This window comes from Varroa destructor, unplaced genomic scaffold (genome assembly GCF_002443255.2).
Source record: "Varroa destructor unplaced genomic scaffold, Vdes_3.0 BEIS01000002.1, whole genome shotgun sequence".
In the NCBI taxonomy this organism is placed as follows: domain Eukaryota; kingdom Metazoa; phylum Arthropoda; class Arachnida; order Mesostigmata; family Varroidae; genus Varroa; species Varroa destructor.
In genome coordinates, this window is record NW_019211455.1 from 12425233 (window position 1) to 12438756 (window position 13524).

At 41.2% G+C, this 13524-nt stretch overlaps 1 protein-coding gene across 8 annotated transcripts in view; it reads right to left on the reverse strand.

Moving 5' to 3' along the window:
• Window positions 1–759: 759 nt before the first annotated feature.
• Window positions 760–13524, reverse strand: part of LOC111243964 (uncharacterized) — a 24527-nt gene continuing 11762 nt past the window's right edge. For 5 of the 8 annotated variants that reach the window (XM_086982128.1, XM_022790411.2, XM_022790410.2 and 2 more), the window contains 6 exons: window positions 7791–8169; window positions 7169–7360; window positions 6623–6841; window positions 5925–6457; window positions 5060–5461; window positions 760–4764 (listed from right to left, as the gene is read on the reverse strand). In XM_086982128.1, coding sequence (XP_086838254.1) covers window positions 2910–4764; window positions 5060–5461; window positions 5925–6457; window positions 6623–6841; window positions 7169–7360; window positions 7791–8169 — 3580 coding nt within the window. In that variant the 3' untranslated portion in view covers window positions 760–2909. Of the gene's footprint in view, window positions 4765–5059; window positions 5462–5924; window positions 6458–6622; window positions 6842–7168; window positions 7361–7790; window positions 8170–8843; window positions 10383–10412; window positions 13499–13524 lie in introns of those variants that run through there. The other 3 variants (XM_086982130.1, XM_086982131.1, XM_022790409.2) reach the window with 3 other exon arrangements.

Consider the following 13524-nt stretch of genomic DNA (forward strand, 5'->3'; position numbering starts at 1 on the left):
CATCTTATTTGTTTATTTATTTAGTATCTTACATTTTTATTACATTTAATATTTGCCAATATCTGCTGTTCGTTCAGAAGTTTGTCAGGTATAATTAGAAAGATCAACGCTTTATGTAGGCTCTTCGAACAGAAAAAGCATTCTAAATTTTCATTGTTTTATTCATCGTTCATCCATATTCATTGTCTTGTTGTGTCGTCAACTTTAGCCTTATACCTTACTATTATATTATGATAATTTATTGTGACAGTTTAGTTTTATGTATAGGGCAAAACGTATCCCGCATTGTTTTTTTCATATCTAGATGGGCTTACATAAATGTAGCACATATTCGCGCATTCATAATTATAAGACACGATCCAACTTAGAAAATATTTTTACTACGGACTTATACATTGATTTTTGTTTACCTCGAACGTTAAAATCTCAAAAGTGAGCTAGGATAAGAACGGACGCCACTAGCGGCTTGCGTTTCCCACAAATGTTTTTCCTGTCTTCAAATCACTAAACTGGTACTTAAACCTATAGTTAGTATATATATATATATATATATATTTATGATAAGGATTTAATTCGAAACGTTTTTTGTTACGCCCTTATCAACACCTTTCTTGTCGGTACACCATTCGTGAAATCCGGTAAATAACTTATACACTTCAAAAGTGTTAAATGTATTTGTGGCGTAATCAATATTCCTGTTCTTCGTCAGTTTCACGCCGCAGATATCAAAAGTTACCGCAAAATCAAAACACGTACGGGTATATAGTTATTTCAGCCTCGAAATAGTTGACATTTTATTTCTTTACATACAAACAGAATATACAGGTAGCCCTTGCATCATTTTTCCTGTTGATGCACAATAGATTCTACACACTAGCAATTCTCTGCTAATTACATAGTATTACACCGGGTTTGTCAGGCTCTACGCAGTGATCGAGATCGTCCTCATTCATTGTTCTAGATGAGTTTTATGTTTCTATGGAACAACTGGAACTGCATTTTTTTGCAAGCTCGCATTCATATCCCACAATTATCCAGATCCATAAATAAACAGTCAGATCAACACTCACGAATTTGCTCGTACATTTATCATCTAGTTAAAGTAAACGAAGGGAAAAATATAGAAAATAAAAAAAAAACTGTTTCATTCATTGGAAATCAATAGTCAACCATATAAAAGTACCACTCAAAAAAAACATGTACAGCAGATGAAGATTCAACTCTACTGTAAATTGTCTCAAATAAATAAATGGAAAATAAAACTAATTATAAGAAAGAAAAATGCTGTACTAAATATTTTTCAGCACGCAGTCACTATTAGAATGACACTATAGTTAGCTTGATTATGACGATGACGACGACGATGATGATGATGATGATTATGATTATTACCTTTAGAAAGTAATACGACTCACCGTTTTCTGCCGTTCTTCATCATAAACTAAAAATAAAAAGCATCTGTTGTATGACAAAATATTATATTTCCATCAAAAAAAAAAACGAACTTTCTAGCTTTCATACTCAATCTATAGCCTAACCATCACACTCAATCGATAGTTTTAAGCGCCCAGCGTGTTTAGTTGCTCGGCCTACGATACCGTTATATTGAAAACTCGTTCAAAGCTGCGTTCAGCCTTTGTATGCCGATGCATGTACTTCCACATTCACACAAGTGTACAGAGCGACAGACAAAGCATGTGAAGTATTACTCATGAATGAAAAATGCGATTTATTATCGTTGAGAGTTTTCTACAAAAAAAAAACAAAGTCGATTGAGTTCTACAATACAGCAATGTACAATATACACTACGACAACTTTGTGTAGAAGAGCTCAGCGAGCCGGGCCTTGGGGTTTGTTTCGCTTGAAGCATAACTAACGCTCAATAGAACGATTGTCCTTCTTCGTCACTATTTTCTTTGCGCTGTACGAATGCACGCCGTCTCTTACCGGGCGCAGCACTCATACGGCGAACTTTCACTCGAATGCTAGCACCTTTTTTTTGATACGACTTCGGTCTCTAGATAGAGAACTGTTTATTGTTTGCTGCTAATGATTTCACATGTGTTTGCTTACTTTTTTTGTCACAATGTCATTGGAATGAACAAAACCTGCCCGCCGAACTGTTCTTATACCTCGACCTCATTTTTTGTAGTTGGCAAACATGCTCACCATGCCTGTTATCAGCGCATAGATTTTATTATTAAATTTATTATTTATACGTACATATATATATATATATATATATATATATATGTATATATATATATACATATATATATATATATATACATATATATATATATATATACCAAGTTGAATTGTTCCACCGCAATTCACCACTGCAGCCGCTAAGCGTTTCATTTTTTTATCTACATAAAATTCGTGGGTTACTTTCAGTGTTTATGCCGGTAGGTACGGGTCAGCGGCATGAGTGATAGTGATGGAACTATTATTATTATTGATATCAATAATAATTATAACAAAGATATTAATGGTAATAGTAATAATAATGTGATGATTTGGTTGAAGTAATGGCAATTACTAAATTGAATGCGAACAATACATGCGGAAAAGGGATCCATAAATAATTAATAAATAGGTAACCAACTACGATGAGCTGTGACGGTGCCAGTAGCTGCTGTTATAACGCCAATAGGAGCGTTCTACGGTATCTCTGTATAATATTCTAGTTATTACTGGTCGTTATTGCATATTATCACCGTCAGATTGTGTAGCTATCTCCCTTTTCTAATAGTCTTTCTAGTCAAAAACCCGTTTTCCGCTGACATCGTGTGCATTTACGCTTGAAAAGGGGCACTGCCTCATTACTGTGACAACCGATCGAGAATGTAGGTCGTAAATTTCCATGTATCATACCATCGTCTCAATGGACGAACTAATGAATAAATCAATTAAATGGCGAAGCGGTGGGGTCTTTCGTCTTAAACATCTCGCTGAGCGGTTTGTCGTCAGCGGGCGCGTAAGGATCGACCGGGTGGGATAGCAGCGATGGCGGGGGTGGAAGCGCAGCTGCCCCCATATCGGCTGGCGCTACTGGTGACGCTGAAGGTTCAGCGACTGACGGAACAACGGGCTTTTCGGTTTCGCCAGCGCCGTCAATGGCGGGTGCTGCCGAAACCCCACTCGATGGAGGATTCGCAGGGGCTTGACCAGCCGCGTTCTTTCCAGCTTGGCTTTTCTTCTTACTGCGTCCTATGTTTCGTCGCGTGTAACTGTTTTCCTGTGCCCCGTCGTGGTATGCCGATAGAGGTGAGCTGTAGGTCATCTTTGGCCTGGAAGTGTTTGTGTCCTCGACGCTAGGCTGTGACAATGGTGGTGATTGATGGCCTTCCTTGGCAACAGGTGTCATTTGCTCTTTATTGCGAGGATCCCGTTTCTGGCGAGGATCATTTCGATTCGAGCGTGGGTCAGTCTTCTGGCGTGAGTCGCTGCTCATTGGAGCCTGTTCAATGGGGGCTCCAGTCGCTGCTCCTGGCAGTGGAGCTCCCGTAAGACCACCTGGTGGTCCCTGCCTAGGAGGCGGTCCAAACTGACGGCCTGCCTCTACAACTGCTCGAGCCGCCTGTCGAGGATCGACTTGTTGGCGAGGGCCTAAAAAGGCGGCACCAGGCCGACGGGGATCGTTCATAGTTGCCATAGCTCCAGCCATGGGATTCATTGGGCCAATCGGACCTGGCATTCGTTGCTGGAATCCATTTGGATCTATCGTTCCCCTGGAATCTACCCCTAGCGGCGGTCCCATCCGAGATGGTTCTACACCTACCGAGCCACTATTTTGCACAGTCTGATTGCGTGGATCTCGTGATAGTCGGGGATCGATTTTAGAACGAGGATCTTGAATTAGCTGCTGCATCGGCGATAGGTTGATTGGCGGTAAGCTGGGAAGCGGCAAGAGAGGTGTCTTACCTCCGGGAGGTTGACTTCCTAAGACGGCTGCCATATTTTGGACCATATTGCCCATTCCCGGGGCAAGATTACCCATCGTGCCGAGAGCTCCAGCCATGCTTACCATTGGCGGCACTAGTGGCGGGACTAGCGGTGGCATATAATTTCCTCCTGGCTGCAACATTTGTGGTTGTTGCTGTTGTTGCTGCTGGGGAGGCGATTGAGGGGTGTCTAATACCTCTTCTTTCCGTGGTAGCTTCTCCAGGTGGCGCACAAGTCGTGGATCCGTTTTCAGTCGGAAATTCATCTCCACAAGGTGCACCAATTTTTCATAGCGAGCTGGCGATGGTGCTGGCTCAATCTGCCGGAGAATATATGGAGCATCTCCGTCACGTGACTCGATAACGGCGGTTACCTCGAGCTTGGGGAAGATCGGCAGGGGACCCAAAGGTGGTACGGAAACATCACGGGATGAGGCCATGCCTGTCATTTGGGAAGCGGCCGGTTGCTGACGAGGATCTCGGCGACGCGGGTCGGTTTTAGCTGGTGCAGATGTTGCAACAGCAGGTGAACTTTGTGGAACATTGAAGCCAAGTGTAGGTGATGACGGCATTGTTTGCTGTGTTTTGGTACTAGCCGCCGATGCCGTCGAAGTTGTAGCAGGTGTTCCTGTTGCGGGGTCGACCCCCGCAATAGATAACACCCGTTTCCAGTAATCAGCCGGCTGATCTATAAAGTTCTGCGTACTCGATGAGCTGCTCGACGCAATTGAAGAAATTATCTTTACGAGGTCGATTCCGCCCGGAGCAGCTGAAACCGCTGCCGGTGTGACTTCCTTCTTTGGCTCCTGTTGCAATCTGGAAAGATTAGTAGACAGAAACATAGAAATAACACAAGTGTACATGAAAAATCTGATTAGAAATGTTTGCAAACAACTGGACCCAGAACCCTTCCATTATTATTGGAGTTTTATTAAAATAGATTGGCAAGCCTTTTTTCCTATAGGCTACATGCGCGAAAAAACGCGAACTTAAATTAACATATTCTCCTTGAAACAATATACGCGCACACAAATACCTATTATTGCAATAACTTAATAATAACGACACTATCATCTGAGTACCTGTTTGTTAATACAAAAAACTAGATTACCTTTTGAGCACATGTGTGAGATCTTCGTCACTATCCTCATCTCCGCCATGACCTCTGATTTCGTTAGAATCACGACCACTAGCTCCAACGTCTCCTCCGCCAAGGTCTTCATCCGCCATCGGCGTGCGACCGCCTTCCTCAACGCTGCTGCCTTGCGAGTCCTGGTTGAAATGAGCGCTCATATTACTATTGTTGTCGGCCCGTTGCTGCAGCCGCATAAGGAGGTCCCTCTGCGATTTGGGCACGTGAGCGTTGCTGTCGAGCATTGGCGGGCCTGGCAAGGGTTGTCCAGCGAGGGTCCTTAGGCGGTCACGAGGATCCGTGGGCCGTTCGATTGCGCTCTGCTTTGAGGTCGATTCCTCTGAGTGTCGCTGGTCATCGTCTCCGCGACGGAAATCGCTTCTAAAAGGAAAGTAGAACACAAGAACCAAACTACGTTACACACGCGTCGAGTACATAAAATGATGACAAAATAAAAGGTATGAGCTTTAGGATATACATTTGAAATCGTATAAAGAAGTAACATTGAAACGAATGACAAACATTATGCATCGTTTACGAAGCTTCTACACGAACCTCAACAAAACAAAGTTTGGTTTTTATAATAGGAATAATATAATTTGGCGGGACTATCGTCCCCATTGGGTTTGTATAATAAAAAACGTCATATCGTTTTCCGTTTTGCGAAAGTACACGCAAACAACAACAACAATCTGTTAAGGTTATACTAGTACGAAGAGAGCCATATCCACGTATGAATCGGTAGTATATTTACCTCTTACAATTATTTCAAAAGGTTTTCAGAGACCACTTGTTTACACTGTAGACTTTTTACCGCAGTTGCTCACCCAGTGAGTTAACTCACCTTTTCAAATCGTTTGATTCTGAACTTCTCCTCCGCGTGCTGTTAGGACTTCTGTCCCGTACTGTGTCTACCGACACCCGACGATTATTAGGAGACCCCGCTTGTGCCCTAGGTGATTCAATCGTATCTCGGTAGAAGGTTGTCCTTGGAGGACTACCTTTTCTATCCGGCCGATCCAATCGTTCGTCCTGATCCGCAGGTTGTAATCGGCTGTTGTCACGCTGATCTCCGCTGGGCAGGCGGTAGTCCATGTCCCCTACCGAGTGCGTTGTGTTCCCGCCTGATGGAGGTATTGGAATGCGCAGATCGACGTCTCCTCCAGCAAAGGCTGCCGCCCCTCCCATAGGACCAAGGCCGCCAGCAGTTTGGCCTTCTTCCATGTCTTTCGGTGGTGGGAGCTCAAGCAGTGGCTCCCTATGACCACCTCTGTTGGGGCCTGTACCGCCGTCTTTATGACGTTCCTCGCGCTCCTTGGCTTTACGACTTAACCGTTCTAGATCCTCTCGTTTCAGGCCTTTACACTCGTCCAAATACTGAAAAAATAGAACATAAAAGATATATAGTCGGCTAGTTAATGCTAATAAGATCATTTGCAGGAAATGTTTGTTACACTCTAGATCGCATATGATCGTCCAAGCAAAAGCTCTGCCGAATCGAAAACAAATCAGTAACGCAATATTTCCAGCCGCATGGCTTACCTTCATCAAAACGTCTCGCATGTCATCCGTAAGGGGTGCATGCGAATATCTGCAGTTTTTGTCGGCGAAGCATGGGGCTCCCGAATGGAAAAATTTGCATGGGAAGTCCTCGTGCATAAACGGACAGTTACGCTTGACGCAGTGGCCCGAAACATAGAATCGACACAATTCGGCTCGCTTGATTTGTTCAACCGCATGAGAGTAAGGACATTCTTCACCCTAAAAGCAAACATTCGTTACATAATAATGTCAAATCAAACAAAGTCAATGGCTTTTATTGTTTTTTTTTTGCTAAAGCACTTTTTGAATGTGTTTTTACTCAATATCTTAACGGTAGTAAATCCAGAGCTGCCCGATGAACTTCTTCAAAATCTAGAAGACGATATGAAGTGGCTTGTTTCGGAGAATTCATCGACTACCTAGATTTTATTTTTTAACTGTAACCTATAATAATCATCCGTTTTGATTATTCTAACAAAATTATAAAGCTTCATAAAAGGTCCAGTTGTATTTTTACACGAAGAAAAAGCTGAACAGGATACTTACCGGTGCCTTGTTACACTTGCCCTCCTGGTAGAATTTACATGGGGCACGGGCTGTCTCTTCTTGTTGTTGCTGTTGTTGTTGTTGCTGCTGTTGTTGTTGTTGTAGCTGTTGTTGCTGTTTTTTACTCCTTTTTGTTTGAGCCGGCGGACTTCGGGAACGCGATCGAGATCGCTTCCTATCGTGGCGGCGTTTCTGTAATGCGCAGAAGTGAAATACCCTTTACCAACAACGGTATCAAAAAAGATTTAAAGGTACGGAACAGCTTCACTCTCAGTCAAAACTCGAATTGTGTTAATTACTATACCGTTCTCGAAATATAGTAATTCGAACTATATATTGAAATATTCTACATTTTCGTGTACCGTACTGAAAAGCCTTGGAGATGTACACCAAGATGTGAATTCTAAATAAATCCTAAGACAATAACAAAATACTCATATTCAAAGTAGAAAAAAAACCTGGTAACATAATGTTACTCCAGCAGATGGCAACATACGGGTACTTTTCTGCGTTCAGTTTAATTAAAAAGATAGGAGTGCTGAATGATGTAGTTGAAAAAAACATTAACTGCATCGAATGTACTGCTCCCCCGTAACACGTCTTCCCCCTCTAAATAACGCACATGTTTTCTATGCGGAGAATGTGGGCCATCGTCACTCGAGTAACTGCCCGTTCGTCTTCGTCGTTTTTCTTTTTTGTGGTGCCGCTTTCTAGCTCGCTCCTCTTCTTGTTTCTGCTGGTGAAGCCGGTCCATTTCACTTGCTAAAAGCATGGCGTTCTGCTGTTGGATTCGCTCGGCGATGTCGCCAATGGACAGCGGTTTCTTTTCTTCAGGTGGCCGGGCGTCAGTGGAGCCGATCGCGATGGCCCCAATCCGGGATTGAGCAAAACCTCCTATCGAGACAGCCGGTCTCGGGCCCGAGGGGGAGCCCCGAATAACAGGCTCAACAGTCGGTGGAGAAACCTCTTCGTCCGACACAATCTCGCCCTCCTCCTCATCACTGTAGAAGCAAACAACAACAACGAAAATTAGAATAAATATAGAGATAATTCGTCATTTACCGAGGGAAATAAAATCGATATCTTTCAGTCTATTCGGGTGGCCAGATAATTTAGCACCGTTAAAGCTGATGATTTAGCTGTCTAGAAAAATTACGTCTGCAATAGCCCGAGATTTGAACATTTCCCGCTCCTTCCTATGTCCTATAATTACGTGTTTTCTAAATGCGACATTAGCGTCTCAAGAAGGTGTGAAATTGGAAAAATATACTACAATTGTGAAATAATATTTTCTTGTGGGAGATACATCACCCTGCTCTACGAATACATTTCTTTACACGTGATAAAGCCTCGCCTCTAATCGAATTTGTTTCCGCAAGCATTTCATGTAATCTCAAAAATGTTTTCCGCAGACATCCATTTTCCTTACATGATCAATAAACTGAATAAGGTAAACATGTGTGTATTCCTTTTCTTGTTATTGTTATGTACTATATACGCGGTCCTCACAAATGTTGAAGAAGTTTTCCGTTAAACTTTTAAGGTTCCCCCTTTTTCCAGTGTTCTGACTGCTTTCAATTTCCATCTATCAGGACCTACTTACTTATATACGAGGTCATGTTCTCACATTGAACTCAACCGTTAATTCTAATGATACGGAAAAACCACGACCCACATTGATTTGGGGGAGCTGCCGGTACTGCTGCTTGAATCGACCCACGATGAAAAAGAACTCTTTGACGAAGTCGTGCTTCGGACAGACGGTGACTTACGGTGCTCTTCGTCACAGGCTTCAATGATTGCGTTGTTATCGAGAATAACATTTTCTACATGAACGTTGTTAATTTCGCTCGAAATTGACTTAGCGAGATAGGCTCGCTTCATCGACTCATTCGTACTATTCACCTCCATGATTGAACGTGGAACAACGTGACGTTGGATTATATCCGTTCGATATATTTTTCGATAGGAGCTCACGTTTCACAAACTACAGGCCGTCAGGCAAGGTAAGCATGGGCACACCAGCCAAATACTTTGTCTACAACGAGCACGAATCAATTGCTCCTATTCAGAACTAAAATGATTCAATAATCAATTGAATCGTATTGAGTTAGCTGATAATTAGCTCCGGTTGCCCACAAGCAGCCGACTCCTTCAACTCACCTATCAGGTGGTTTACCCTACCCAATAGTTCGTTGTCCACAAGCGAGACGTAACTTGCGCATTTACAAAATACAAACGAGTTGACTTCGCTGGCGGACGCTCGTTTTCGTAAGCGAAAATCACAGCGAAGTAGTTCAGCTCAATTTTTGACATAAGACAAATACTAGCTATTACTAATCGTGTGAAGTTGATCGTTGGCCGGGCGCTGCGTCGGCACTCCTGTCGCAACATTCACAATAGTTAATGTTGTTGTTGTTGTTGTTGTTGTTGTTGATGATGATGATGATGATGTTGTTGTTGTTAAACCTGTTGCAGGACTACTAGTACAAGTACTACGACCGACTGTGGGCAAATGAATTCTTTGAGCTAGTGTGTAATTTCATATGATCAAAGCAAAATCGAGAACTTCGTTTGCATCATTCATTTGCGCACATCATATATCCTGTCCGCGTCGGGCTTACGTTACGCTGGTTTCCTAGAAGCAGCCGCTCTTATGCGCCTTACAGAAACACTAAAAAGCGGCTAAAACACAATTTAATTACGAATAACATAAGTATTAGAAAATATCCTTTACCATCAGGGATTTTCGAAGTGTACTCGACACAAAAAAACGCGTGAAAACTACAGGCATCAGACGGATGTCAGTGATTCGTGCAAGCCGAGTTTGAACATCTGATGAAATCTTCTGATTTAAATATGGCGGCTTCCACTTTTAGGTTGTATAATGTTGTTATTGTAAATTTTAGTATCATTGGAGCGGCAATTGATGCCATGTTATTTTGCATTATTCCAGAAACATACGAGTAAAAATAATATTGTCGATCACGTGATTGGACCCAAAGAATCTCTTCTAAAAATCTCTGAATGGGGAGCGGAATTCGCTAAGTGTCAAGCTGATTCTCGTTTATATTGCTCCCCTAGATTCCGATGGCTATATGACTAGTAAGTCATATATAAAATTTGTGTTAAATAGTACTCGCTTTGTTGATTATCTACTAGGTCATATCCGATATCGTCCCTCCCTTCGTACTTGGCTTTTTCGACGAGCTAGTCAATTCTGTTACCTAATTATTTTACTTGCCATATCGAGCGCTTCCTTTGAGCAGCCCTTGTTTCAACTTGAGAGAAGTTATGTTAGGCGAAGTAGGCACCTTGGCAGCATCGCAACACTAGTCGCGTTACGTTTGCAGATTTCACATTAGCCGGATTACGTCATCTGTATTCGCTACAGCTAACGACTTATACTGAGGACATCCAATATAGGGACACGTTTGACGCACAACGATAATGGGTCCAGGCAAGCGATGCTGCTTGAATACGACCAGCTGGCGGAGATTTCGCGATTAGTTTTCACTTTATGTTTCCCTTGACGCTTAGCAGTTTACAAGTTCTAATGGTAAAATAAACGCATTCGCTAAACCGTGCTCACAATCTGTGGTTCATTACCGCTTGAGCAAGCTACAAACTGGTTCACATTTTTATAGTTTTGATGAGCAATTTTGTGTTTATCAGTTTATATAGATGACCTCAACAAGTCAGTGTTTATGTGAATAACAAATAGTCAATAGACTCTACGTCAAGTGAAATTATAAGCCGAACACGTAACGTAACCTTGCATTAATTATCCACTCGTAAATATCTCAATTGTCGTTAAGTGGCGCTTTTCACTCTACGAGATTAGCTGTTTACTGTATATAAATTTGTTGTTTGTTGTATATTGCAACGTTAGATAGAATTCAGTAGGCTCTGGAACCAATTTGTACTCTTTGTGCTTCCCCAAATCTTTCTCCGTAAATGTTTTGGATGACAGAGATAGACGAGCTATCTGAAGCACCTTTTACTACTTCCCTTAACGACAAAAAAAACAAGCATGAGAAGAACAATGTCATAATTATCTTTTTCAGTTACTCCAAAAATTTCGAAATTCTGAGAGTTTCATGATAAAAATGCAAATTATAATCCACATAATTTCTATAAATTAATAAACAATAAAACCACACCGCAAATGACTTTTCTCGTCGACTTGAGGAAGACTTATGAAAGTTTATGCTCCGTTCTCTCGCTCCCTGGAACATCTGTGTGTCCATCGCTGCCTTTTATACGTCCAACGACTCGATTATACAAGCTTCACACGTAAACGGCCTATACATGTTTTGACAAATCTTATTCGTATAATACCGAAAAACATCAGTCCATATGAGTTGGTTGTCACTGTTTAGCCTTTGAACATGCTGCGGCGATGACGACAACCAGGCAGTGTAAACTGTTCATAGGACGCTTGAAAAATGAGTCATTTGCTTTCTGGTTTAAAACATAAACCCTTGGATATTCGTATCAGAGTTTGAGAAGGTAGTATTACATATAAATCTTGAGTAAATTTTCTGGATGGCTGGGTAAGTGAAGAAATCCATGTAAAAACGGGTCAGTCTCTTGAGAAAATTAAAAACATCAACAAATGATATACAGGAGCCTAAATAACGATAATATTATTAATAATAAGCCTAATATAGAAACAGTATAAACCCTGATGTAGTACGTTAAGTTTAAGAGTGTGAAATACCATGACGCCTACATTCGTACACCCATTTGTATTTGTATGAACCGGTAACAGGCAAAATAAGACACCTTTATTTTAAAACCGTGCTGTCCTTCTAACGGTCTAAAACAGGAACTTATCATCGAACTCACAGCTTCTTAAATTCTATTGTCATATTCCGCCTTAAAGGCAAAAGTCAAATTCATCAAGCTACAATGTATCCTGATGCTAACCATCTCTTCAGTCAGCAATCTTTGTGCAAAAACTCAACGGACTTAACGGCTCTACTTTTCAGGGCATTTTCATTTGTTTCAAAATAAGTGTAGGTAAAAGGTGATTGATTAAGTGAAGGCGTCTTCAAGCTAAACCTTTTATTGAAATATACTAACAAGCGTTTTTTCGTCATTAAACGAGCTATTTTGTATCTGATTCTTCCATGCCCCAACAGTTAATTCATTCATTCATTAATTCATTCATTCACCTATGAAAAATAATAACACAAAAACAACCTAATTACTAGTCTCTAATGAATAGCCCAACAAACCGATTTTTCACACCCTCACGCATGCTTTGGCGTCTTAGTGAAGTCCGGGGACGGTATGGCGGTCACTTGTCTCCACGTTGCAATTGCAGATCTTGGGTTTTTTCCATTTTCTTGCCTGTGTATTCATCTGACGTTGCTGTTCCTCCAACGATAACCAGTATCAGCTAAAGTATTGGCCAACTTTAGAACATACTACGTCAACAATGATAGTGCTATGCACGAAAACGTTGGAACGTAAAAAAGCTAGGTAGCCAGTATAAGTGTATTTCGTAAGGTAGCAAAGACAGCAAAAAATATTTCAAGGACCTCGATAATGCAACGCAAATATTGAGTCAGATAAGTCCGCTAGGATCTATCTATAGCCCGATAATAAAGAACAGAATATAAAGAGGGCGGTTATAAGGTAGGTATTTATGGGTTTTTAATTGGTAATATTTCTATGCCCTTCAATAACAATTTAATTTGTTCACCACGCATATGTGATAAAACAGGATTTGCAACGGATTAGCGGACTTTTTTCTAATCACATAAAAACGTCACGTAGTCACCCAGTAAGCTTGCGACGTTCTGACCTATTTCTTTTATATGAGCTATTACGGCAAACATTGTTTACGATTTCTTTGTCAGGCTTGATCCACACGCCTTTGGAATAGGATCATGTTAATCGTAAACTTTCGATAAATTGCGATGTATGTTTCGAAAAACACATTGTTTACAGAATTTCACAAGGTTCACCACAGGTCCATCCCCACATCGTTTTTTCAAAGGCACCAGTGTAGACGAGTTCGAGCACCTTAAACATAATTAATTTCATTATATTGCCATATATATTATATATTACCACAGATCAATCTGTTCATTTCAGTGACTATCCGCTAGCGACCCAGTCAAGCCATTTTCAGTCACCAAATTCGCCGCTAGTTTAATTTCTCATATTGTGTCAAATAAATGATCACCGAATTGGCCATCCGCGATGTGCTGAATATGATATTGCACATGATTCATACGACGGGTACACTGTTGTTTTCTGTTTTCATTTCCACCGATTTCCCCCGCTTCACATGATATATATATATATATAATATATATATATATAATATATATATATATATA